The following is a 26,491-nucleotide window of genomic DNA, read 5'->3' as shown; positions in this document are numbered from 1 at the left end:
AGGTGGTTTTGTTTTTGTAACTTTAGTGTCTCTTCCGATTACAAGGTCATTGCAAAAATACCAGGCGGCTGGGGGGGTGGGGGTGGACCAAACTTTTTAAAAAAGAAAATGAGTTTATCTCCAGTACCAAATGATTCCTTAATACTTTGGTGCATATTTGTCACCACTTTTCTGTGCCTAGGGACACACACACGGCTCACTGGAAATTATTTTTGATTCGTGTTTCTCAGCCAGCTTTTTCACTTAAGCTACTGTAAACATCTTTGCATGTTAACAAACATAGATTCACTTCATAGTTTTAAAAGCTGAATATGCCACTGTATGGGCGTGCCACACTTTATTTAACTAAGTTTCTATGGATAAGAGACTTAGATTAACATTTTAAAAATTATTTTAAGTAATACTTCAGTGAATACTCTGGTGTGTATGTTTTCCCATTTCCTTAGGACGAATTCCTAAGGTGGAACTAGACTCAGAGGCAGTGGTCTTCCCTGATGCTTTTGTAACACGCCGCCAATTGCGCTTGAGAAAAACTATACCCATTTCCCCTCTTCCCCTGCAGAGAACCCAGGGGTTTCCCCTCATCCTTACATTTAGCTGTTCTGCAGTGGAGTTGTGTTTGAAGGCCAAGTCGTGGAAGATGCATCCTTGTGCACAGGGTGATGTGCTGGCTGTACGGGTCCGGGAGACGAATGCACCTCCTGGTCCACAGTGAGACTCCTGGGTCCCCGGATGTTCAGGGCTGTCACCTGGCACGTGGAGCGTGTAGGTGATTTTTGCAGGGGGATTTCACAATATTAAGGCAAACTGGCCAAATCTGCTTGGAGCTTATGATTGATGCAAGTGTTTTAAAAATTGTTATGGTCTTTGGAGTTAACAGATACACGTTACTATATATAAAATAAATAAACAAGGACCTCACGTGTAGCACAGGGAACTGTATTCAATTTCTTATAATAACCTGTAATGGGAAAGAATCTGAAAAAAAATATGTGTATGTATGTATATGTATAACAGAATAGCTTTGCTATACACCTGACAATAACATTGAGAGGGTGAGGAGAAAAGGGGACCCTCCTACACTGCTGGTGGGAATGTAGCTTGGTGCAATCATTATGGAAAACAGTATGGAGAGTCCTCAAAAGACTAAACATAGACTCACCATATGATCCAGCCATCCCGCTCCTGGGCATATATCCAGAGGGAACTCTAATTCAAAAAGACACATGCACCCCAGTGTTCACAGCAGCACTATATACAATAGCTAAGACATGGCATAGTAAACAATCTTATGGTTACTGGGAAAAGGGATAAATCTGGGAGTTTGAGATTTGCAAACGTTAGCCACTATACATAAAAATAAATTTAAAAAACAAGTTTCTTCTGTATAACACAGAGAACTATATTCCAATATCTTATAATAACCTTTAATGGAAAAGAATACAAAAATGAATGTCTGTATATGCATGACTGGACCCTGTGCTTGTACACCAGAAACTGCCACATTGTAACTGACTGTATTTCAATTTAAAAAAAAAACTAAAAATTAAGAAAAAAGGAAACTAACACTGTAAACCAACTGCGTGTCAATAAAAGATAAAAAAATCTAAAACATAAATGAAATAGGGATGCTCTCCCTGCCCTGGGGCTCCTCCCTCTCGCACCCACCTGGAGACCCCTCCCTGCCTAACAATCTCAAAGGCCTGGTGGCTGGGGCCTGCCCCCCTCAAGCCCCTTCCTCTCACCACCCCTGCAGGTCCTTCCAACTCAGTCAAAACATGTGCTTTCTCTTCTAAGCTGTGACACCTTTCTTATAATACGTCCTCTCCTCATCACTCTTCCTCCGCCATAAGTTGCAAATAAAAAAATAGTAAAGATGACATTGGAAGGAAAACAGCACTGCCCGCTGTTTCTAAATCAGGATTCTGTGAAGGGGGAGAAAAGGGGGACCAGTGAGGAGGACCCCTGCCCTGTCCCCTGACTTTGGACTTAGACGCAGATGCTCCTCCCGCTGTGGTGCAGGCCTCCGCCCCGTCGCGCCTACCCCCAGCTTCTGATCCCTGAGGCCCTTACTCTCCCCTCCAGACTCACCCTGTCCCTGCCCCGTCACCCAGTCGCTCCATTGGGGAAGACAAGGATGGGGATAACGTGAATGGGGACCGTCTGAGGGGGTGGCCTTGGCAGGAGAGGAATGTCCTTTCTGCCCAGATGCAGACGGGACCGAGCCATGCGACCTGGGGCACCACTGGTAACAGTGCGGGCTGGAGGGCGTGCGGATCTCCGGGCAGGAGGGTCAACCCTGCAACACCCTGAGTCTCAGAAATGAACCCACGGCCAGGACTCTGTGAGTGACGCCAGCTCCGTTCTGCTCTTTTCACAGCGGCCGTCTCCGTACTCGTGGCCGTGCTGGGCGCTGTGTGTGTGGGGTTGCTCCTGGTGTGTTACAGAAGGTCCAGGTAAGTGGCACAGAGTCGCCCTGGACAAGATGCCTCCTCCCCTCCCCTCCAGGAGAACAGGGCTGCATCCTAATGACCCGAGCTGCCCTCTCAAAGGAAGATCAAATTATCTCAACATAAAGATTATACGATCCTTCGAGCCTAATGTGACAAGATGAACATCCCGTGAAATGCTACTGTAAAGCCAAAATGACAGTCATCGAAAAATTCACACAAATCTTCAAAAAGCTGTTCGTGCCATCCCAACCAGGAAGAAATGCCAAAAACCTCACAGTTCAGAAATCAACAAAATAAGGTTGATAGTTTACTCAAAAATGTGTCAAAACAATCCCCCTCAAAATGCTAAATGCTGGCAAATAGAATGTAACTTTTAAAAGGATTTTCAGAATACCATTATAAGTAATTTCCACATAAAACGTTGTATTTGGAGCTACAGTCTTAATGCATACAGTCATTATAGTTTCCTGAGTATACTAAAAAAAAGCACACACCATCTTTTAGGAGTAATACATCGAAAATATATTCTTAAAAAGAATTTGTAAATTTGATATATATGGCCAATAAATATGCTCATAAGAGGAAAACAATATTCACTGACTATATTATGGAAATATTCATAAATATATCTTTAATAAGAACTGATGTAAATCAATTACACGTGAATAAAAGACTTTTTTAATCAATTTTTCCAGCAGTGGCTGGAAAGGAATTGTCAACTCCTAAAAAAAAAAATTGGTAAACCTGGTAAGTGTGACTACCTGATCATTTGGTGAGTTGATTCTTGCCGTAAACTGGTAATTTGCGAATGGGTTATTAGCTGGATGTGTCATTCAACAAACTGGCTTTTAGAAAAGTGTTTTTGGTGAACAATCAGGCCTGGCTTAGCCGGGTTCCTGGTGCCTCCCGCCATCTGAACCACAGTTCTTTACAGAGGACTGGCAAGTTGTTCCACCAGCATCAGTAAATCCTGGGGACCGAGGGGGTTAAAATGACAAAATAAGATTTAAATACTGCCTGTGAGGTAGGCCATCTCAGCGTTCTCAACCTGAGTGTCCAAAAGGAACTGTCTTCGGACACAGTCTCTCCTCTTTTCAAATCCTGTGAATTATTTGCTTTGCAGGCAAATTAACCAGATACCGGGTGTTGAAATGGAAAGCACAGAGGTCGTGCCAATGGCCGGGGGAACCAACACGAGAGGGGAGGGCACAGAACACTGACCACACAGCCGAGGAGGTTCCAGGGGACACCGAGGCCAGCAGAGGCCACAGTGAAGGCCTGGTTCTGCTCCAGCCGAAGAGGACCAAGAGCAGACTCGGGAAGCTGGCCCCGGGGAAGAGCCTGCCAGGGTGTCCTGGCATCACTTAGCGACAGCCCAGCCCAGCCCAGGCACCACCCCCACAACTACGTCTCTGGGCTTAGGAATGACGTCTGTCCTGCCTGATCCTGTCCAGCCCCGGGCGTGGGGCTCGGTTCCCCAGGTCCCAGCGGTCGGCGTTCTCCCGGGAGAGAGTGAAGGCGGCCTCAGGGCTTCCATCAGGGCTTCTATTGCATTAGGACATTTACTCAGGACGGATTATCTGCTGGACTCTCCCTCCCTCCCCTCATCCTGACCTGCAGTTCACAAAGAAAAGAAACAGACCTGAGGCTCTAAGTGAATTATGACACTCCTCCTGGCTTGGAGATGTTTACAAGGATGACACCAGTATTTCAGCTCCTAAAAACTCTCTCTCCAGCTGGGTGCTCCACACGCACTGAAGGGAGCAGACAGGTTCTGTGCCCAAGTGAATCCTCCTGACTGAAGGATGCAGAAAGAAGAAACCTGAACTTGGTGACACTTTCTGTGTCTATGCATTTATATTTATATCCTTGGCTTTTATATCTACGTATGATAGGATTTGTGTTTTGAAATTGTGCCTTGTATAAACAAAATAAAATGTCTATTTTCAATACAAAAAAAAATGCACAGAAAGAATCACTGAAGAGAAATGTACCACCAAGAAATAAGCTGGGTAAATTAGTCCACAAAAATGAGATCCAGACATGAAGTCAAGTAGGGTGGGGTGGAGTTCAGGTCCAAAAGGACCAAGAGAAGTAGGGTAGGGGTGGATAAATCAATCAATAGGATTTTTTTTTTTAAAGACTAAAGGAGTAAAGTGAATTCTCTTACCAGGTGGTGTAGTACTTCTAGGGCAATGCTTTGTTTTGTTTTGTTCTGTTTTGTTTTAAATGGAGGTCCTGGGGGCTGAACCCAGGACCTCGTGCGTGCTAAGCATGCACTCTACCACTTGAGCTACACCCTCCTGCTAGGGAAATGTTTAAGTAGCCCCTACGATGCCAAAACATACCATGGCCCCAGAATTCATCCATCAGGTAGTGATGGATGTCTTGGAAGTAAGCACTGTGTTTCTACGTGAATGAGCTCATTGGATTTCACTGACTTCTCGGAGCCTGACGCAGTGCCCTGAAGGTGACTGGCAGGTGCTAGATCGATCAGTACACTAAAATATTCCCAAGCAGAGGACGGCAGCATTTCCTGAGACAGGTTCCCCGGCAAAGCTACAGAGGAGGGGGTGTCTGGGGGCCCTCGGCCGCTTCTCTCTGCATCCATCTCCCCATCCTTCTTCGACAGTTCCAAGCGCTGCCTCAAGTCCCACATCTGCCCCCATTTTTACAGAGTGACTGATGTCCAGAAGGTCTGGCTCGGGAGGACATAGTGGGGCCAGGAGGTGGGGGGGAGGGCACGGGCAGCCGCAACAAACTAGGCTGGCAGGGCAGACGGACCGCGCGGGGATCTCAGGACCCCCCTCCTCACCCCTCCCCGCCTGCCCCACCCCATCACAGGCTGCCTGCTAGAGTTCTGCAAAACCACCACTCTCCTCTATCCTGCCTGAAAGCCTCGACCCAGCGGCCTGGGAAGGGCCCTGCGGGCTGACCTGGTAGGACGCTGCTTCCTCTGGTTACCTGCTGCTGCCTAACAGAAACCACCTCCCACTGCAGCTCCAGACCTCACTGGTTCCCGTCTCCAGGGGCGGTGGGCTTAGCCAGGCGGTCCTGCTCTACGTGTGACCAGCTGGGACCACTCACCCGGCTACACTCAGCCAGGGGCGGGGCTAGGCTGGGCTCGGCGGCCTAAGGCGGCGTCACTCAGCGCCTGGGGCCCCAGTGCTCCTCTGCAGGAACTGTCCACGTGGCTAGCCTGAGCTTCCTCACAGCATGGCAGCCAGACCACTTACAAATGACCGAAAAAAGACACCACCAGGCCAGGAACTGGCACATTTTATGGGCACATCTGTTGCACTGTATTGGTCAAAGCAAGCCACCAGGCCACCCAGCCTCAAGGAGAGGGAGGAATGACAAAAAAGGAGGCAAGGAACCAAGGGAAACCATCTTTGGAGACTGTCCACCACAGTCCTTCCCAGGGCCACCAGGGGAGTGGCATTCATCTTTCAATCTCGGTACTCCATAAATGCCAAGGAATGTTGGATGAATGAGTGCAGAGAATGCCCAGGGTCTGCATCTGCCAGGTGCTGAGAAGGGTCCGTCTTTGTATTTCTGTTTCTCAGCAGGAAAGTACACAGCACTCAGCAGGATTTGTGAGTTCCACAGCTGTGAAGTCCCTGGCCCGGATGACACTGTGAGCTAGCTACAGAGCGACATAATTCACATTTCTCCCTCCACATTCGTCACGAGGAACGCCAAGTGGCCTTCATCTTTTTTATCTTCACTTGATTTTCCTTGACCAATAAGTAAGACTTGTTCTCTCCTCTTCTGAAGCCCTCCTCTAGACATTAGGAAGTAAGAGACCAGGGACCAAAAAGGCACACTGAAGAGTTTCTCCGTGTTTCTAATTGCTCACTCTGCTTTCTTCCTTTCTGGCCTCAGAATTTCAAGAACGCAGCTGAGAATTCTGAGTTTACTTGCTTGTTTCCCCATCAGCCTGTGTCCTTGAAGGCAAGACCAGTCAGATTCAAACCACAGCATCTCCACCACCTCGCACGGCCGGGGACATATCAGGACTTCAATGTGTGACTGTTTGCCCAGAATTTCTAAATATACGGTGCTACATTTATGCAGGAATTCTGGTTCACACTTTTCTCCCGTCCACCCATTCTACTTTTGCTGTTTTCAGGTATCCAGGATATAACACTCCCTCTTCTCCAGTTTTGGGGACCCGCCATTGTGTTGGTGAGCCTCACCACCCACCAACGCAGAGGCTGATATCCCCTCTCCCCGCCCCTCCCCAGGGTAGGGGTGACCCCTGACCCCCGCGAGGCCCATTGGACGCACTGAGTACGGACTGGATGAACACGACGGGACCACGGAGCCGCACCGGCAACGATTCCGGCATCACACGGCTGTCAAGCTGCCCGTTTCTGAGTTCTCCACACTGCTTTGGTTCCTACCCAGTTTCCAGACCTAAACCTTCATCTTCCTGTGATTCTCTGAGCCCCCCACATTTCTCCAGCAAATTTTCTTTTTCCTTATTACAAATTCCATTTTCATTACTTGTTATTCAAAGGTCCCAACCAATAATTTGGTACTAGGAGTGGGTACTGCCAATTACAGAGAAGTAGGGAAATAAAGTACAGCTTCGGCTGGTTCTCTGCCTCGGAGACGGTAGCAAACAGCGCTAGGTTCTGCTCACGGTCTGAGGTGGGACTCTAGCGGCAGGGAATTCGCTCCTCAGAGGTGGCCTGAATGGCTGCCCCGTAGGCCTGGCCCTGAGAGACAGCACCTCTGCCCGCCTCAAATACTACGGGGAGAGACACCCAAGGCCGCAGATGGGCGGCTACCACTAACAGCCCTGAACAATTCAGGTAGAGAACAACGAGCCCAAATCCCTGAAGTCTCAACTTGAGCCACCGGAGACTGGAACCGAGAGACTTCATAGCCATGCTGAGTCACATCCCTTAGAGATGCAAGGCCAGAGAGCCGGAAACCCCACTTATGAGTCTGGGTCTTAAACGTGTTGAGTCACATTAGCTGGATTTAAAAGCAGCACCAGGTTTAGGAAATCTGAAAGCTGGAAGGTAAAGCACTGACTGGATACGGATGAGGCCCCAGTACTGGGATGAAGATACAGGGGAAAGCTGGAGGCTCAGTCTCCCAGAGGCCCAGAGACCACCCCCACGGACCCTCCCCTGCCCTCAGCAGCAGCCCCCATTGAAGGGCACCCTCACCTCCCTGCAAACGAGCCAGGAAACCGGAGGTTCCGCTGGGATTCCTATCACTGACTCACTGCCCCCATCGAAGCACTGCCCGCATCCTGCTGACTCTACCTCTTGATCCCGAGGGCAGACGTTGCCCAGACTTGGTGCGCATCAGAACCTCTCACAGGGCGTGTCCAACACCGACTGCCGGGCCTCAACCTCACGGCTTCTGGTCCAGCAGATGTGGGGCGAGGGCCGAGAATGTGCATGTGCATCAAGTTCCTGGGCGAGGCTCACGCCGCTCCCCTGGGGGCCGCACTGTGAGCCCCACCCCTCCAGCACCCACCCCCTCCTCGCCAGACCCACTCCAGCTGTCCTGGTCCAGCCCATCAGCTGTCATTTCTTGCTGCAACGACGACTCTGGGCCTCTTAATTTATCTGACCTTCTTAAAGCACCCTCCCACCTACAACTGGAATGTTCTTCCTGAATAGAAAATCTGATGTCTTAAAATTTTTCACTCATTCCTCGTAGTTTTTCAGGAAACCATCTGAACTCCCGTGTGTCCAGGGTCCTTTACTGCCTGGCCCCTCACTCGCCTGCTCCTACTGTATACACCCTCCAGCCACACGCATTTCTCATCTACCCAGGTATTTCCTGCAGTGTCAGACCTTTAGTGATGGCAATTTCAGCTGCTGAGATTCTGTGGTATTTTAAAACACCCCCTGATCAGTATTTTAGGTTGGTCTAATACTATCACCTATTTTTTTTTAATCTAAAGTCTGAAATATGTCTTCAGAATAATTATGTGGAAGGACAAACTAATGCATAGTCCACAATGCACTATGGTATCTGAATGCTTCTATTCCAAGAATAGTTTTTATTGTATTTCAAATATCATCTAGACGAATGGAACATGACATAACAGAATTTGTTTTTATATGGGTAACTGCATCAAAATCTCTATATACAAGAAAAAATCAAAGAAGATGGAGACAAATCAGAAATCCTTTCTCTGAAACAAAAAACTAGAACTTGCTATCAGTGGTCTTCGAATTCTTAGAAAAATAAAAAAAGATCTCCAAGTTATCAAATAAAGGGATTATTAAAAAACTAATGAACCAAAGAAAAATATCAGGAACTAGCTTATAATTATTTCCCTTATTTTTCTCCCAATTTATGTGGTATAAAATCAAAACCAACCAAAAAAACCAAACTTCTACAGAAGTCTTACACAAAAACATGTTCACAACTAAATGAAACCATGGAAGCCTCATGTCTTAAAGACTATACTTTTAAAAAGAGCTAAAAGATTTTCATTTTCATCTAGTATTTAGTTTATATTTTTCAGTAACGCTTTTATTTTTTCCATCTAATTACTTATATTAAATCATAATAGATACTTAACTTCATACATATGGACATGAGATTAAGAGATGTGAACTACTACATATAAAACAAACAAGAACGTATCAGCCAGCACAGGGAAATTATAGCCACTAGTTTGTAATAATTTCAAATGGAGTACCATCTATAAAAATGTTAAATCATTATCTTGTACACCTGAAACTAGCATTGTAAAACAACTATATTTCAATTAAGAAAAATTTAATAAAAATACATAAATAAAATACAATTAACTTTGTAAGTATATTTAACAAAACTAAATTTTATATAGGAATTTCTATCTTCATAAACTACTGAGTTCCTTAAGAGACTTAAATAAATAAATATAATTTCTATTTTTACTGTTTATTTAAAAATTATTTTTCTATTTGAAACAACCAACTATTTGGTTTTAATAATTTTTTTAAGAAATTCTTAACACTTAAAAATTAAATACCATTGTCAACTCCTAGATTCTGGTTTTTTTTTTTTAAATAAGTACCAAAATACCAGCGCTGACGTTTGCTCTGACAGTACTGTTACCACACACACTTTTTTCCCTTCACGTTCCCCTTTCTTCCAGGAACCTTCTTTCCCTCGTTCCTTCCTGAAGAGCCAGCTAACCACCGCCCTGTTACTAAGCTCGGCCCCAGCCCCACCTGCTCTGGCAGGACACCCCTCCCGCCCCAGGTGCGCCGCGGGCCCCTCTCTGCAATCACACTGCTCACCGCCACCTCCGTAAGCCAGGACCACTTCCCATTCCAGACGCCCACTCCCAGGGCCCCTGCCCCACAGCAGGTGCTCCGTGAAGGCCCAGTGAGCCGTGATGTCTCCGGTAAATAAGCTGCCTCCTCTCTGGTTGGTAAAACGAGGTTTCCAGTAAATGCGTCCATAAACCAACATCCCCACTCCCTATCACCACTCATCCCCCAAACCCCTCTTTCCAACGACCCTGGACACTGTGCCGGGTCCACATCCACATCATTTCCCTTCACTCGCTGTTTTGTTCAGTTATCCAAAAGCACCAAGTAAGGAAGGCCAGGCGTGGTGGTGGAGTGGATGCCCCAGCCCGTCCCTTTCCGGCAACGCGTTCACCGCTGTCCTCCGCCAGGTGCAGCCGTTAACTCGGCGCTCCCCGCCCCAGCACCTCGCTTTACTCACCGGCCGCCCGCTATGTCCACTAGAGGCCTGACGGAGGAGGGGTTAGGGGAGGCTGCAGCGGCTCAAGCCACGAGGTCTGCTCTCCACTCCGCGGGCCAGGCGCGAACTAGATGCGGCGAGCTCTGGGCACGGCCGGGCCAGCTCCCCCACCTGCCATCTGCATCCCTGAAGCGCTGCACGGCAGAAATGTAAAAATACCAGCTCCTTGTACGTCGACGCGACCTGAGTGTTTCCACTGGTTTCTATAAGAATAGCTTTATTACAACGTCCACCGGCACCCCCGGCATGACCCAGCTACCACCCTCCTTTCTCCACGGACCCCCCCCCCCCCCGCCGCCGCAGGCGCCGCTGCGCCTCCCTCTCAGGTATGTCCTATCTTCAGTTCCACCTGTGGGGACACGGAAGTCTGGCCAGTAGTGTCCCTGGGTACTTGGCTTTTTATGTTTTACGTGGCCTCCCTGTTTAGCCTGTGAACCCCGTGATGACCGAGGCACACACTGTGTCGTATACACGTGCGACTCCCCGCGGCACGGAAACGCCCATCTGCTGCGTCAGTCATCACGTCACCCTGGACGTTAGGCCTCACACTCTGCCTGGTGCGTCACTGCACGGTCACAGAGCTGGCGCAAAGAGGCGGCGGGGAGGAGGAGAAAGCTGGGGGGGGTTTGGGAACAGCAGGGCTGAAGGCAGGGGCCGTCACACCGTGGTCTGCCAGGGCTAATATGCCTGTTTAATCGGAAGCTCGTAATAAAAGTTTAAATACATAAAATCTTTTTTTTATATCAAAAGAATATCCCCGGGTCCCCAGCCTGCTGCACAGAGGGCAGCGGGGCCTGGCTACCTACAGGGGCGGAGAAACCGCAGGTCCAACTCTGGTTGGCTTCGTCGTCCTCAGAAAACGCTCCACGAGTGAGTCCGGGGTCAGGGCAGGGAGGCCCCGATGCGCCGTCTGCGGGGCAGGAGCCCGCCCGGCCCCGGCCCGAGGAGCGCTCCTCCCTGACGTCAGAACACGAGGAAGAGCAGGGCTTCGTGCCGTGGCAGCACGACGTCCTCCACGGTGCGGTCCATGGCACGCACCTGCTCCGGGGAGGCGGTCAGGAAGGCCAGCGGCCCGATGCGCTGCTCCGCGCACGAGTGGCAGAGGTACCCGCCCTTGTTCTCCTTCCTGTTGCTCTGCAGGGGGAGGACGAGAGAATGGGGAGGCGGACGTTGGATGGAGGACAAGTGTTTGCCACCAAGTAGCGTGGCCCAACCGCCGTCAGCACCGCAGAGGGGCCGCGCGTCTGGACCCCAATGCTTTAGACCAGGGTAGCCAGGCGAGGTTACCCCACCCCCAGCACCATCACTCCCTGGGCCCTGCTCTGTATATGCCCTAGAGCAGATCTTGAATTTATCAGAGCAAGGGATGAAGAGCTGAGAAAACCTGAACCTGGCCCCCGGGTCCGGATGTCTGCTCAACCCGACCTCCCGGCTGCTTCCTGCGCCCTGACTCCATCCGGTCCCCCTGACACCAGGCCTGCCTCGTCCGCACAAAGCCCTAACGAGGCTGGTCTGATCCCCTCTACCTCCCGCCCCCACAGCCCCGCCGCGCAGTGAGACAAGACTGCATCGAACACCACGGCACGCAGGGCTGCGGCCGCACCCACGTACGTAGGTGATGGGGAGCTTCCGCATGGTGAGCACGGTGTCCACTGGGATGGCGTTGCTGCACTGCCCCACGCAGCAGCGAACCACGCCCGTCTTTAACACGTTACTCGTCAGCTCCACTTGCAAGAAGTACTCCTGAGGGAAAGAGTAAGAGAATGAGCGCAAAGCCTCGGCCGCATTCTTCCCAGAAACTCCAGCAGCTCGGGGGGCCTTCAGACGCCGCCCGAGTCCCAGAACAGACGGCTGCGTCTGCCCTGTGTCTCCACCTCGTCCCTGCCTGTAACACTGCCTCAGTTCAGCCGGCTTCCTGCTAAAATGGCTAGTTTAAAAAACAAAAGTTTAGGGCCGAGGGAGGAATACATTAGGAGTTTGGGATTAAGAGATCCTGGATATAAAATAGATAAACAACAGGGACCTACTGTAGAGCACAGGGAATTATATTCAATGTCTTATAACAACATATAATGGAAAAGAATCTGAAAAAATATATATATATACATATATATATGTTTGTATATGTATAATGGAATTGCTTTGCTGCACACCTGAAACTAACACTGTAAATCAACTACATGTCAATAAAGAATAAAAATGAAAAACAAAAATTAAATTAAAAATTAAAGGTTTAGTGGACAAACACGTGGAACTACCGGCTATATGGTATTTCAGGACCATTTCTGGACTTGACCTTCGGCTGGCCTGTCCCTGCATCACTAGGAGTGATCTGTCTACGCTCCTTACAGCCCAGGTGAGCTTACCAAGCCTGCCCATGTCCACCCTGCCCGTTTCCATCTTCCCAAGCCCATGGCTCTACGAACGGGCAGACACCCAACCTCTCTAAGCCTCAGCTTCTTCACCTGTGAAACGCACAGAACACGGCACCTGCTTCCTCCTGGGGCTGTGAGCCTGATGTCCGGCACTGCATGTGACGTGCTCAGAGCCTGGCACGCAGTGGGCGCCCCAGTCACACACCAGTCACCTCCGAGGCTGGAAATGCCACAAGAGGAGGGACCAGGGTCCAGTCTGCTGCTGCCCCACAGGAGATCACCAAGGTTCTGGCATTCCAGCAAGACCGCAAATATTTGCTGACCCAATAACCAGGATTTCATGTTTTCTGGATTACAATTGGCTGTTCATCCAATTTTTGCAAAATCTGTGTCCAGGATTCTGATTTATTTGGTTTTCTCACTTTCAGGATGTGCCTACCCGCTACAGGAAAGAACAGAAAATATGCACTCACGTTCCCACCAACACGTACTGACAACTAACTGTGGGAAACCCTTTCTAAAATGGAATTACAGATTTCCGTGGAGTCCAGTTCATTCTAAAATGGATTCACGATTCCTATGTTTCCAAGAACACAAGGAGGCATCTTACCGGTAATTATCTACGTCTGTGCTACACAGTCGCTTTGCTTCTCACCTAGTTCACCTCTTTAGTGCTGCACAGGATTCAGCCGTCTCTCTTCACCACCCCCTTTGTGTGGAGGCTCACGCTGTTTCCAAATTACTTCCAACAACGCAGCAGTGAACATCCTTGCGCATATTTCCCCTCAACACGCGCACGGATTCCCCCAGGGCTTTCTAACTTTCCTGACCATGATCCGTGCCCAGAAACCCATTCAGCATTACCGTTCTACACACACACACGAATGTGTAAGACGCTGAAATCAGTCTTACGGAAGTTTCTAACCTCACATCCAGTGTACTGTGAATTCTCCTTCAGATTTTATTACACTTCACTTTTCTTTTAAAAGCTTATCATAATCTGCTAACTAGGTTCCTAAATCATTCATGAACTGCAACCTACAGCTGGAAAAGCACTGCCCCAAAGCACAATTCTCAAACATTTGGTCTCGGGACCCTTTACGCTGAGAGTTGCACATTAAGGGCTCCCAGGAAGTTTTGCTTACGTGAGTTATAGCCACTAATGTTTGCCGGATTAGAAATTTAAACCAGGAAAGTTTGTAAGTGTATTAATCCATTTAAAACATAATAATAAACTTTTCACATTAACCTGTATATTTTTATGAAAAATAAATATATTTTTAAAAGACTTTTAACGAGAAGACTAACAATGTGTTACACTTTTGTAAATCTCATTCACATCCAGCTTAATTAACAGAAGACACCTGGGCTCTCGTTTCTGCTTTGGGGTTCAGTCTGTGGCGATACCGCGTCACGTGGCCTCTGGAGAACGCCGCCGCGCAGCTGGGAGAGCGCTGCGGGAGAGAGGCAGGTGACCACCCAGTATCACGAGGCATGTGTTGTGTAGAACACGTTCTGGAAAGGTTCCTGGAAGGGGCCCCGCCCACACTCTGAGAACTGGTACCCACTGAGAAAGGAATCCAGAGCAGCAGTTGCGTGTCTTCCCACCGGCTCCCCGCCGGCCTCGCGGTCCCTGAACGGGGCAGACGTCTTCATTCTCGCCCATCTGGTCATTTCAGTTTGCACCTCCCTGACCACCAAGGAAGTTGCATACCTCTTCTTCCCCCTAACAGGTTCCCTGGCCACTGGGGTTTCCTGTGCTGTGAACTCCTTGTTCAGACCCTTTGCCCAGGTGCCTACCAGGCCGTCTGTTTCGTAGGAAAGTGCAGTTGGAGATTTGCTCTGCTCGCTGCCAGGCCTTGGGGCAGCACCCACACACTGCTGGCATCTGTGAGCGCATGCGGGACGGACAGGAGAGGCATCCCCTGCACTCTGCGATGGGTCTTCCGGCAGCTGGCACGGGGCACCGTCTCCAGCCCCAAGTCCCTGCTGGCAGATCTAAGGCTGCCTCCCGTCTTCCCTCCAAGACTGGCAATTCTGTGAGATCACGGACCACGAGGCTTGCTGTTCCCTGTGCCTCCCAGCACTAACTACGGTGCTTGGTACACAACAGAGGTTCTGTAAATCTAATTAGTTGTCAAGCCAATGAACAGGTAAATCAGCTAATCAAGCCGCCTCCACCCTCTAGTGACAACTTGGGCATCCAACAGGTTGGCAGGTGCGCAGACCAGTAACTGGGAGGAGACACCATCCCTGAGGAACTGCGCATGGGCTGCCTTCCAGTCATGTCAAGTGCTGGCAGAGCGACCACTGCCAGCTGCTGCAAATCCTGCCCCACGGAGAAAAGCACAAACCCATCCCCAAAGCTTCACCCGAAACCCCGGCCTTCAGGAACCCAACGACACGTGATGTTGCCACCCAACCCCTCCCTTGAAATGCCAGGCTGTTCCGTTTTTAGAGGCATCGGGTCCTGCCCAGCAGTCAGGTCCTCTGCTTTTGGAGCACTGTACACATAACCCTCACCAGACACACGACACTGTCACCGACCCACTGCACAAAGGCACGGGAGCTGAGCACTCAGGTCACCTACACAAACGACTGCAGGGCTCGACGGCAGCGGACCTGGGGCTCAAACCCGGTCTGCACACACTGAGCCCATGCTCCTGAGCGCACAGTGCGTCTCTGTCCTCAGAAGCTCCAGACACAAATCTAAGTGACAAGGAAGCACACGTGGAGGGAAAGTGGCCACCTGCCAGACCGCACAGCCCCCGCTAAAGGCCAGGTCTCCCCAGGCCCTCCCTTCCAAACACAAGCAGCAGCCCCCGCAGGCCCCCAGGCTCCCCCGGCGGCTGGAGCGCAGTTCCCTGTCACCATCAGCACCCTCTCCAACCGCCGCCTCTGCACGCGGTCACGGCCGTCCTGCCAGCTTTGCTGACTAGGGAGCAGAAGCAGTGTCATAAGCAACTTCCCAGTCTCGGGGTGCCCCACTGGACGGCCCCGGCGTGTGAATGACAGGTCTGACCCGGGTCTGTGGACTCAGGCGCTCCCAGACTCACTACGGGAGGGGACTCTGCTGTCGCCCATGCCACAAACACTTCCTGGACACCTACTATGTGCCAGGCAGTGTTCTAAGGACATGCCTGTGAGAGCCGGGTTAAGAGTCGAAGATTCTAGGAGGCGGAGAAGCTGTCTTTCAGAAACTAGCGTAACTTCGTGCCACGTAATAATTGAGTAACATAACGGCTCCCTTTACTTTCTCCAAACTTCAAGAAACAGAAGGACCAAAAGGCCACTAGGTGAAGAGCTAGATTTTCTCCCGGGATCAAAGAAAAAGGAGGCCACCTGACCTACTCGTGGGGAGGTCAGAAGGGCTCACCACCCCGGGGGACTAGGGTACTACGGCTCACGTTTGTTCTAAGTCCTCACCAAGCACAACACCACTGTTCACAGCCTGCTTCCACATCCTCTACCCTCCTCCCCTCCCCTAGTGCCTCCAGGATCCCCTATGAGCAGGCGGTGGACTCAGCTGCTTCTGAAACAGGATGTCCCCAAACTGACACATAAGCTGTGGTAAGGAGAAAGCAGAAGTCCTGCCCCTCACACAAGGGCTCTCGGACTTTTGTGAACATCTGCTCATGCAAACGGGCCGTATTTCCTGGGCTTCCTCAGCACCCCTGGCCAGGGGCCAACAGATGTTTCCCAGTCCAGTCTCAGGAAGGCGGAAGCACTTCTCTGCATCCTGTGTTCTGTTCTTCACGGACAAATCTCATTTTCCCCATAAAATATATGCAGTAACTGGCTGATAAGCATCCAGTCAGCTTCAAAAAGCCTATTTGACTCTTAATAAATACTTGTGGGACTTTCAGATATACAACCCCCGGTATCTAGAAAACTCACACACCCATTTATCCTTTACCCAGAAGTTTAGGTTGTAGGAAAGTATCCCCAAGATGCACTGGCGAAACCAGAAAAGGACCTGTGCTAAGAGTCTGCACTGTAGCATCAGTGAGGAACTGCTCTAAATTAGGAAGCTTAAGAGCCCTAAGAACCAAACATTTGTCTGGATCCTGATTTGACCAAATCAACTGTAAAAAAGACGTTTCTGAGATAATCATAAAAGTATGACCATGGGTTGAGCTTAGAGGCCACATGGAATCATAAATGTGATTAAGATGTAACAATGGCCCTGTGGTTATGGAAAGAAGGCCTGTGGCGTTTTAGAGAGGCGTGCTCCACACACACACACGGGGTGGTTTGTGTATGGGAGCTCGATACAGTATTTTCTCAACTTTTAAATGTCTCAAAATTTCCCTTAAAGACAAGCAATCCTATGTAGCCCGTGTTGTGAAGCGGTATCACTGCTCTGTAAGGCCTCCATTAAAAGTCACCAACATGACAACTTGATATTGTTACAGATCTAACCAAGTGTGACACAGTTTGTACAAGAAAATCATACTACAGGTTCTAAAAAAATATATACATACAATCAAAGTGTATACAAAGACTCACAGAAAGTAGGGATTACCTGTACATAGAAGTTACTCTCCTGCACCACGCCCTGGGGTGCTGGTTTAGAGACTAAGAAAAGCCACACTCATCTCTAAACCAGGAGTCAGCAAACTACCACCATGGGCCAATTCCAGGCCCGTGCCTGCTGCTGGCAGTCACGTTCCCCGGGACGCGGCCACACGGGTGGCTGACAGAGGCCCGCGTCTGGGCGCGGTGGCGGTGCAGGGCTGAGCAGGAGTGGCAGGGCCATGCGGCCTGCAAAGCCTCGCGGACTTACTGTCGGGCCCTTGGCAGAAAGAGTCTGCAGGAGCTTGCCCTAATTCCTCCCTGGAGACCCCGCGGGGTGTCCCCGGTGCCACCAGCAGTGCAGCCAGAGAAAACGTGAGCTGTCACACAAGGCAAAGCCAAGCTGCTGGGAGACCCACAGTTGGTGTCAAATTCCAGAAGTGTCCTCATGGCCTAACAGGCCTGCCTCCGAGAGGCGTGGAAGACCGGCGACGAGGCGGGCTGAGACAGGAAAGTGCGACTGAATCGCAAGGAAACCGGTCTCGCGCTAGAAGGTTTCACTATCGGGACAGGTCACGTCTTCTCTGCCCTGTCTGCCTCTTAAGCACCGACGCGCTCCTCAAAACTGGGCTTCCTGCTTTGCCATCCCTCTCCTCTCTGGGAACCCGGCTCTGCGAGGGGAGAGGGTTCTCCCGCCCACTCTCCCACCTTCGCGGCCCGGACACGTGCGTGCAGTGCACCAGGCACGCGGTGAATATTCAGTGACGAGTATGCGGCTTCTGTCGGACCAGCACCCAACAACTCGGAGACTCTGGACACCCCTTACTGGAAACTGCCTCCTGTGCCCCCCCCCCCACACACACCCCCATCGCCCAGGGTCAAAGCCATCGGCAGTGATTCTGAGACTCCTGGCTCCCATGCCCTCACCTCCTGGGAGAACACACACTACAGCCCGGGAACTAAACCATCCCCTGCGCACAATCTTACACGTGTCAGAGCCCGCTACGGAAGAAACAGGATCTATGGTCACTGTGACATGTAAGTTTCAGGTTTCAGACTTAAGGACCTTTGCTTCAGGGAAGGATGGACCAACTCGTAACTGTCAGTCAAATTTCTGTTCTAGTTTCAACCCAACAGGGTTGAAAAAACTAAACAGCTTATACCCCAGACCTTGAAAGGCAGGAAAGATGTGGAAACAAGGGCGTAGGGGAGAAGGCTGGTCTGCGGGGCTGCAGTGAGCGGCTGACACGGTCCCACCTCTCAGCTAGTGACAAGGACAGGAGGTGCCTGGACACCCGCTCCCCCAGCAAGGACATGTTCCTTCCGGATACTGGTGGCAGCAGCTGCTGCCAGTTCAAAGGGGACCGGGAAGCGGGAGGGAGCGAGTGCAGACACAGGGCACCCGTGCTGCTCTCTCCCTGGGGGCACGGAGCGCCGACTGAGCGGGAGCAGCTCAGACAGACAGGTGCACAGCTGATGTTTTTAAAAGAACTTTCCAAACTGAATTAAGAATGACTTTAGAAAAGAATCCAGGTTTTTGTTTCTTCGGGGAGGAAGGGCCCTTCCCCACTGGCAAGCAGCCTCCGCGCCCAGGAAAGGAAAGCCCTTCTCCTCTGATGCAGGCCCCCAACCCACGGCCCCGAGGGCCCTTCACTCAAGCGTTCAAGTCAAGACACTGTTCAGTCGGCCTGCGCTGCCGGTGCCTCTCACCCCAGCCAACGTCAGGATGTTCTCCAAGGACTTGGTCATGATGAGACGCCTCCTGGCACGAGTTACCGCCACGTACAGTAAGTTCCATTCGTCCTCAGAGAACGACTCTGAAGAAAGCAACGGGAAAAAACGTATCAACACAGAAGCCTGCTGACAAAAATTTATGTTCTCATCTTAACGTTTACTACTCTCCCCATCTCCCTCCTGAAAAAACCTTCCAGATTTGCTGGCTTTATAAACAAAATTGTCCTCCAGACACCAACTCCAAGAACAAACAGATCCCCGACAGACTAGGGGCACCAAACACTGAGTTTTCGTTTGTGCTGCTTCTAGAAAACCCTGGGGGCCCACTGACCGGTCATGGGACACGGGTGATGTGCCTGCAGTGTGGCCCGCTGTCTCTCCCACTGCTTGCCACGGCCACCCCGGAGGGCTCGGGGGAGACTGAGGCCTACAGGGTGACACCACTTCAACAGACAGGCCCCGGCTCAGCGAGGGCCAGGCGCCAAACCCGAGCCTTATCGTCTCAAAGGCCACATCTCTTCCTTCTCCCGACACCACCTCTCAGTCCAGTCTGCAGCGTCTCATGTGGTCTTTACTACAGGTCTCTGCTGCCGGCCTCACCCCCCTCTCCTCTCGGTCACAGGATGAAGGCGAGCTCTTGATAAAAGAGCGGCTGAGCATGAATATACGAAAAGCCACTAAACTGCACCTTAAATGGGTGGACTGTGTGGTACATGAATCATATCTCATATAAAGCTGCTACCAAAAAACATAAAAATGCAAACCTGCCATGACTAGAGGGCAAAAGGCAGCAGTATGTTAAATGCACTTCTCTTCCTCAGCATAAAGCAGCGGTGTCTCCCACGGCCACTTCCTTCCCCGCTCCACTCCAATTTATGTTCAATACTGTGTCTTTCTCTCATTTGATGAATCTTTTCATCAGAGATAAGGAATTTTTAGTATTTCTACTTTCGGCCTGCCAATGTATGCTATGCCCCAAATTTTGAATCCGTGACTAACAGGGTTTATTTGTAGGAAAACTTCAAATGGTTTTATTCTACAATTTAAAACCAAAGCAACAGCATTGACGCTTAGAGTTTAACAACCAGCCTTGAGCATAAACTGATACAAAAGCAGACAAACAACAGAACGTTTACGATGTCACCTTTTATGATTTTCAAGCTTCTTCAATAAAAAGGAGATAATGAAAGGAAAAAAAAAAAAAAAACCCCTTGGTGAACAGGCAAACTGGTATGTTTTAGAGCTTCCGTCTGCTGGTGAGAAACCCGCAGCTGAAGAGCTGGTGCGGGTCAGACAGGCGCGATCGGCGCAGCGCCCCGCAAGCAGCGGGCCCCAGAAGCCTAGCTACCCAAAAGCACAGTCTAAGAGTAATGAACGTCGGACTAGGAGAACTTTCTGTTTCAGAGGGACCCTTCCAAGAGGCCACACCATCCAGAAACAGCAAGGCATCCCGCAGTGGAGCCTCCCAGAGGGCCTCGGGCCCGGAGGTCTCCTTACCGACTCTGAAGTGGGGCAGCTGAGCCAGGTTGTGCCGGGCACAAGGCACTTTCACGAAATCGTCCAGGACATGCACAGTGTCAAACTCCAGGCCTTTGGCCTTGTGCACGGTGCCCAGAATGTACTCTGGAAGGAAACAGAAGTTGGTCAGACGGGGGGCCAGAAGGAGAACAGAAGGAGAGGGGGGTCCCCTTCCCACCACACTCCCCAACTATGCTCTTGTGCCGGCGGCAGTGCTGCAGAGACAAGGAGGAAGAGGAAACCTCGGTCGGGAAAAAAACAGCAAGCGAAATAAACAGATGAGGGGAAAGGAGAAATCCGCAGCCGGCAAGGACACGTCAGAGTCATGGCCCAGCGCTCATGGCCACTGGCCCACCGCCCATTTCCTACACACGAAGAGACAGAGGCGAGAAGAGGGCCAGGGGCCCCATGGGGCAGAGCCGGAACGTGGGAGCCCCTCCTGCCGGCAGGAAGAACAGAAATGGGGGCCAGGGAGAAGGCAGCCCTGCTCCCCACCCCAGTCGTGGTTGTGCGTGATGCCCAGCAGGCAGGAAGCACTGAGAGGGGCGAGGGGCAGAGCCAAACCTGCAAAGTCCAAGTCCTCGATGTGGCACCGCTCGATGCGCTGCACCAGCTCCGGGATCCGGACGTTGTACTTCTCCACCACCGCGATCTTGGCTTCCAGCTCCTTGTCCTCGGCGGCGGTCACGTACCGCTTGAAGCCGCTGAAGCCCTCTCTGTGTGCCCACCTTCTAATGAACTTGTCTTTGATGACCAAGTTTTCTAGACAGAACACATGGCAGGTCAGGGTGACACCTGCTGTGCCAGCTCCACGGTCCTGACCCAACGCGTGGAGACCAGGGTCTCAGGGCTGGGAGACTGGGTTCCGGTTCCGGACCAACCATGTCCCAGCCTGCCCTGTGCTCCTGGGCAAGTCAGCTTGGCGACCTGGTTGGCAGCCTCTCCGGCTCCAAACTGAGGGTCAACAGCCCTACCCTTGAGATCCTGCCCTGTCTCAGGGACTCGAAACAGCGCAGCAATGAGAAAAAGAAAGGTGCCTGAGAATGTGAGAAACGCTGGCGTGGGGTCCCCGCACAGGTCTCGTGAGTGAAGTTGCCGGGCGGACAGAGACAGTGGGTCCGGCGTGAGTGAGAAATCCAGACCCGGGGAAAGATCTGGAGAGAGCTATGGGTCCCTCTGAAAACAGGCGGCCTTGGGCATCCCACCCTTACTGGGAAAGGAGCAACGCTAGCTCCCCTGCTCCGGAGCAAGAAAACTGACCCAGACCAGCCCGACCAGCGCCTGCCCTCGCCCCCTAGGGCTGCCACGCCACCACCAGGAGGGGCTCACGTTTCTTCCGTTCCTCCTCCGGCTGCAGAAGGGTCCAAATATCGATGATTCTGTCCAATCCAAATGACCTAATTCCCTGAAAAAGTTTTTCAGGTAGGATTTTTGTTTTGCAGTTTTCCTTTTTTTTTTTTTTTTTTTTTTTTGATGCTCTTCTTAACAAAGCAAAGCTAATGTAGAGGTGGGATTCAGAAATGAGATGGTTTCTTGGAAACGGATCTCAAACTGCACCCAAGGCATAAAGACAGCGAGCGGGAACCCCCATCAGGCACAAATGCACGAGGCTACAGCGTGGTCTGCAAACCCAGCGCTCCCAGGTGCTGAGCTCAGGCTGCTCCCTCAGAGCCTCCTATGTTTCAGAAAAAGGCAAGAACCAGCTGCACGCTGCCTTCTGGTCAAAAATGCAATTGAAGTCAGCTACTTTCCAGACACGTAACAGAGGTGCACCAAAGACTACAGAAGAGACCCGAACACCGAGTGTGCGGCACACACACTCACCATTTCTCGAGAAAAGAACCAGAGACCACCTACGGGTCCAGGTTACTGTGTGTGACAAGGTCAGCGGCTGAGGGAGAGGGCCTGACTGACCCCATCCGGCCTTGCTCCATCTGGGGGAGTGAGCTGAGCACTGACTGGGCCCAGGACAGGGACGAAGGCTCAGTCGTCTTACAGAAACGACCAACACAGGGGAGGAACAGCTCGGTGGGAGAGCGCCTGCTCAGCATGCATGAGGTTACGGGTTTGATCCCCAGTACCTCCAGTTAAATAAAAAATCATAATAATAAATACAATAAGTAAATAAAACTAATTACCTCCCAGAGAAAAACAAAACAAAACAAAAGTAACACAGCGGGACACGCGCAGGGAGTGGGCAGCCTCGTGTGCACAAAGGGCAGGAGGGCCCTCGTTCTCCTTAAGGACTGGAGGGAGAGGGCCGCAGCCCTGCCTGGCCCTACACCAGGAGGCTTGCTTCGCCAGCGTGCCCGGGGGAGGGTGCCAGTCACAGCGCAGGCGGCGGGAAGCCACAGCCTGCATGCGTGCCCGCAGAACAACCCTGGGGACGCCGGGCGTTTTCCCCGGCTGATTGTGGGCGCAGGACGGGAAGGCGCTCTTACCCCGATCAAGTGGATGCGGGCGGGCACCTCTCCTTCTGTCACCCGGACGGCCTCGTCAAACACGTTGGCGTTGGTTCGGGACAGCAGGGCCACCTGCCCCTTGGTGTCACCTCTGATGCCACCTTTGGGGAGAGAGCACAAACTCTACGGCAAATCCAAATAAAGAGGAAAACTAACCTTGGTAACAAACACAAGAAGAGGGACCGAAAGCCTTACTCTGATGGTTCCCTCCCACCAGCGTCTTCTTTCTCACTCTCTTGCAGACGTCCAGGATGGTAGCTCCCACGTACGCGATTTCCACACCAAACCTGAAGCTCTGTTGTCAGACAGGACGAGAGGAGTGAGCGGCCCCTGAGCATGTGAGCGCAGCACCGTCACCGCCGAGGCCTGGCCCCGCCACCCCGCTCCGCCTGGGAGGGCGCCCGGAGACGCCCTGCGGCGACCCCCGTGCGGAACAGGGGCCTGCCTGCAGAGGCGCGCTGGCTCCCTCTGAGCTCCCAGAACAGCACGTCCTACCTGGAGACCTGAGAGCTACACGTTTTTGCCTCGTGCCCCCAAGCCCAAACCTTGACAACTCCTCCACCATGTTTTCTATACTCTTTTTCTTACCACTGCCCCCGCTCAGCTCAGAGACCCCACCTCACGCCTCACCCACTGGTCTCGCTCCCTCATCTCTCCCTCCGTCCGAGGAGTCTCCCCACACACGTTCAAGTCACACAAACGGAAGAGCAATCCACGGAGACAGAGGCGGCGTGTGGCCCTGCAGGAGCCTCGCAGCCTGGGCGGCCTTACTCCCTTCGTTCCCTGGGACCAGCAAATGTCTCTTCTAAGCAAATCTACCCTGCTCTCCAAATCACACCCAGACTGCTGGGGATACGCACTCAAGGGTCTGCAGGAATGAGTGTCACCGTTTTTCCTGCACATCAAGGACGTTCTGAAATGAACTGATTTCTTTCTTTCTGACTCTGAGCACATTGCAGGCTGGGACCAGCGTGGACTCCCACGTCATCAGTGCAAATGTCAACACACTGAAAAAGTCAGATGGCTACTATGGAAACAGTTCTGACTCTGCAGACCCCTGAGAAGCAGGGGGAGCCACCGCTTAGAAGCACAGATGTGCCACCTGCTGTGAGCCTGATGCCAAAGCCCGCACGGTGCCCGGCCCTCCAGAAACACTGGGGAACCGGGCAGAGCCACCGCGCTCGCACGCACACGTATGGGGGCTCAGAAGCAGAGAGAGCTCTTACCTGAGTGAGATAGAAGACGTGTGTGTGGGGGACTGTGAACAGAGCATTGACTGCACCCCGGAAGGTATAGATCTGCTGGTGTGGGTCCCCTACAAAGATCTTCCCGCAAGGCTGAGACAGGACGATGTTCATGATAGCTGCAACCAACGAGAGGGAGGGTAAGAGAGCGGGAGGACCACCCCCCAACGGAGCAAAAAGAAGCCAAACTGGAGAGAGAAAAGGGCGAAGAAGTTCACACACTGGACAAGAGTTACCTTCCCTCCCGGAAAGGAGAGCCGTGTTCTCAACCAAAGAGACGATTTTATGACAGACAGAAGCAGCTGTTTCTAATCCTAGGAATGCAAGCTATTTTTACTTCTGAATAAATTACTAAATATGAGAAACCACACAGGCAAATATAAAATGAGGCAAATTACCTTCTCTATTATTATAAATGTAAGGCCCCAAGTTGACCTACAAAGTCACACTATTTTCTATCAGCCCCTTGAAAAACGTACAACACAAACTTTTCGCTCCAACTTGACTACCTCTCCCCCTGGGCATGAGCCCAGGTCCTGATCACCTGATGACCTGTGCTTGGCCAGTAGTTTAAGAACAACCCTAGCAAATCGTCTAGAGGGAAGTAAGTCTGCTTTGGGTGGGAGGAGGGGGCAACTGCTGACATCCGAAGTCAGAGAACAAAGGATCTCTGAACCACCACGTATCACGTGCTCCTCCTTCCAACAGCCGGGAATAATGGACGTCCCCCCTCACCACAGGCATCCTCCTGCGTGTGTGGGACCCCCGCATCCTGACGGCTCCTCACCTGGGGTGCAGTCCTGGGCCTCGTCCACGAAGATGGCATCAAAAGAGGCCAGCAGAGGCTTGCTGAGCTGCCAGAGCTTCAAGTAGCCTGCAAGGGGGTAGACGCGTCAGGACCCGGCAGGGGCGGCTGCGCTGGGCGGGTGGCGGGCAGGGCGGCAGGTGGCGTACCATCATGCGTCATCTGGTAGGCCTCCTCCCTGCACTCGCCCAGCTTCCGCATGTTGTCCCAGAGCCGGCTGGCTTCGAGGACACCGTTCTAGAACCAAGTGACACGGTGACACACAAGTGAGGACCCTGAAATCAGGCGTTCACCCCCAGGTACAGAGGTCACCGCCTCCCTCACCTCCCCTAGCTCCACGACACGGGCAAAAAGCTGGGACTGGACCACAGCCTGGGGTCGAATGTCACTCAGAGGACACAGCATCTGATGAACCAGGAAAGGCTGGGTGATTCCTCTGGATTTACGGTCAATTCATAAAAAGGGTGGCAAATGACAGAAAAGACTTGATAAAAACTAGAAAAGAGATTTCCACCCTTGATCCTAGGACCAGCAGACCCTAGGACAAGCCCTCGTAAACCATGGCAGGAGCCTCACTGGCTGGGGGAACCAGGGTGAGGATGGAGGGAGATGCGCGTTCCCCACAGAAAACCCTGCGCACTTCTCAGCCATTGTGACGGGCCTGCAGGCTCCCCTCCACCTCTCCCTCCTGCCAGCGGCTCTGAAGGAATCAAACACCCCGCACCACGTCAGTGCTCCGCAGGCCTCTGCCCCAGGGAGACCGGGACACGCACCAGTTTCTCGCTCTGCTCGACCATGACTCTCTGTCCTTGGCTGTTCTTACACCAGATGGGCACGTGGTCAATGGTCAGTTCCTCGTCAGCCGAGGCGAAAAAGTTCTCCAGAGTCTTACATACTAGCTTGGCCCTGATGAAGCCACCCTTCCCTTCTGCAAGGACAGAGTTGACCATGAAGGGTGTTAACTTGAAGAGATTCAGTTTCTTCTTTAATTGGTACCTGAAAGGCACAGCCCAGAGGAACAGGATTGGATTTCCCCAGCAATGTGGTGTTGAGTGTCTCCCCACCCCAACCCTCTTCTCTCCAACGAGACCACCGTGTCACAAAGTGGCACATACGGGAGAAGAAACAAAGCCAGAGGCACCAAGTAAGGTCCTCGAAGGACTGGAAAGGGCTTTGTTAGGCTCTCTGGAATCCACACCTAAGAACCCAGAAGACAAAGTGGCTAAGGCAGACACCATGACTCCAAGGTGTGGACCAAAGTCCAGGAGGCCCCAGGGGGGACGCTCGAAGCTTCCTGAAGCCCTCACGTCCGAGGGGACACTGGCTCAGAAGCCCCGGAAACCCTGGGCCAAGGGCCCTTCAGCTCCCTCTTCTCCCCTCCCGTTTCGAAGAAAGTCTACACTGACCAACCGGACTGGTGACACGAACGTCAGACAAGTCACTGTGACTTTCTGTGGCTCAAATGCAGAGACATGAGAGCACCTCCCTCAGCATGATGCTGTTATTGGAAATGACGTGTTTCCACGGGGTGAGAGTACCAAGTGCTAAATCTACAGTTAAACTCCCTGCCTGCAGAGGGAGACAAAAGCACTGAGTTTTCTCAGCGTCACCGTGGAGTGAGGACCGCAGTGTGGCCATGGCGAGGGGT

At 51.7% G+C, this 26,491-nt stretch overlaps 2 protein-coding genes across 11 annotated transcripts in view; one reads left to right on the top strand and one right to left on the bottom strand.

The window, feature by feature from the left end:
- IL15RA (interleukin 15 receptor subunit alpha) overlaps positions 1 to 4,415 on the top strand; it is a 36,736-nt gene extending 32,321 nt beyond the window's left edge. For 3 of the 5 annotated variants that reach the window (XM_014565186.2, XM_032473968.1, XM_032473964.1), the window contains 2 exons: positions 2,381 to 2,456; positions 3,577 to 4,415. In XM_014565186.2, coding sequence (XP_014420672.1) covers positions 2,381 to 2,456; positions 3,577 to 3,673 — 173 coding nt within the window. In that variant the 3' untranslated portion in view covers positions 3,674 to 4,415. Of the gene's footprint in view, positions 1 to 562; positions 766 to 2,380; positions 2,457 to 3,576 lie in introns of all 5 variants that reach the window. The other 2 variants (XR_004317513.1, XR_004317514.1) reach the window with 1 other exon arrangement.
- Positions 1 to 26,491, bottom strand: part of FBH1 (F-box DNA helicase 1) — a 62,657-nt gene that overhangs the window by 14,983 nt on the left and 21,183 nt on the right. For 3 of the 6 annotated variants that reach the window (XM_032473943.1, XM_032473946.1, XM_032473945.1), the window contains 13 exons: positions 25,617 to 25,839; positions 24,993 to 25,080; positions 24,826 to 24,912; positions 24,275 to 24,352; positions 24,021 to 24,157; positions 22,990 to 23,089; positions 22,774 to 22,895; positions 21,662 to 21,737; positions 20,897 to 21,094; positions 20,312 to 20,437; positions 18,791 to 18,897; positions 11,802 to 11,933; positions 10,859 to 11,324 (listed from right to left, as the gene is read on the bottom strand). In XM_032473943.1, the coding sequence (XP_032329834.1) occupies positions 11,154 to 11,324; positions 11,802 to 11,933; positions 18,791 to 18,897; positions 20,312 to 20,437; positions 20,897 to 21,094; positions 21,662 to 21,737; positions 22,774 to 22,895; positions 22,990 to 23,089; positions 24,021 to 24,157; positions 24,275 to 24,352; positions 24,826 to 24,912; positions 24,993 to 25,080; positions 25,617 to 25,839 (1,645 nt within the window). In that variant the 3' untranslated portion in view covers positions 10,859 to 11,153. Of the gene's footprint in view, positions 1 to 5,715; positions 10,325 to 10,858; positions 11,325 to 11,801; positions 11,934 to 18,790; positions 18,898 to 20,311; positions 20,438 to 20,896; positions 21,095 to 21,661; positions 21,738 to 22,773; positions 22,896 to 22,989; positions 23,090 to 24,020; positions 24,158 to 24,274; positions 24,353 to 24,825; positions 24,913 to 24,992; positions 25,081 to 25,616; positions 25,840 to 26,491 lie in introns of those variants that run through there. The other 3 variants (XR_004317509.1, XR_004317508.1, XM_032473944.1) reach the window with 3 other exon arrangements.

Source organism: Camelus ferus, chromosome 35 (assembly GCF_009834535.1).
Source record: "Camelus ferus isolate YT-003-E chromosome 35, BCGSAC_Cfer_1.0, whole genome shotgun sequence".
Lineage (NCBI taxonomy): Eukaryota > Metazoa > Chordata > Mammalia > Artiodactyla > Camelidae > Camelus > Camelus ferus.
Note: the sequence above shows the minus strand (reverse complement) of the source record. Positions and strands in the feature narration are given on the sequence as shown.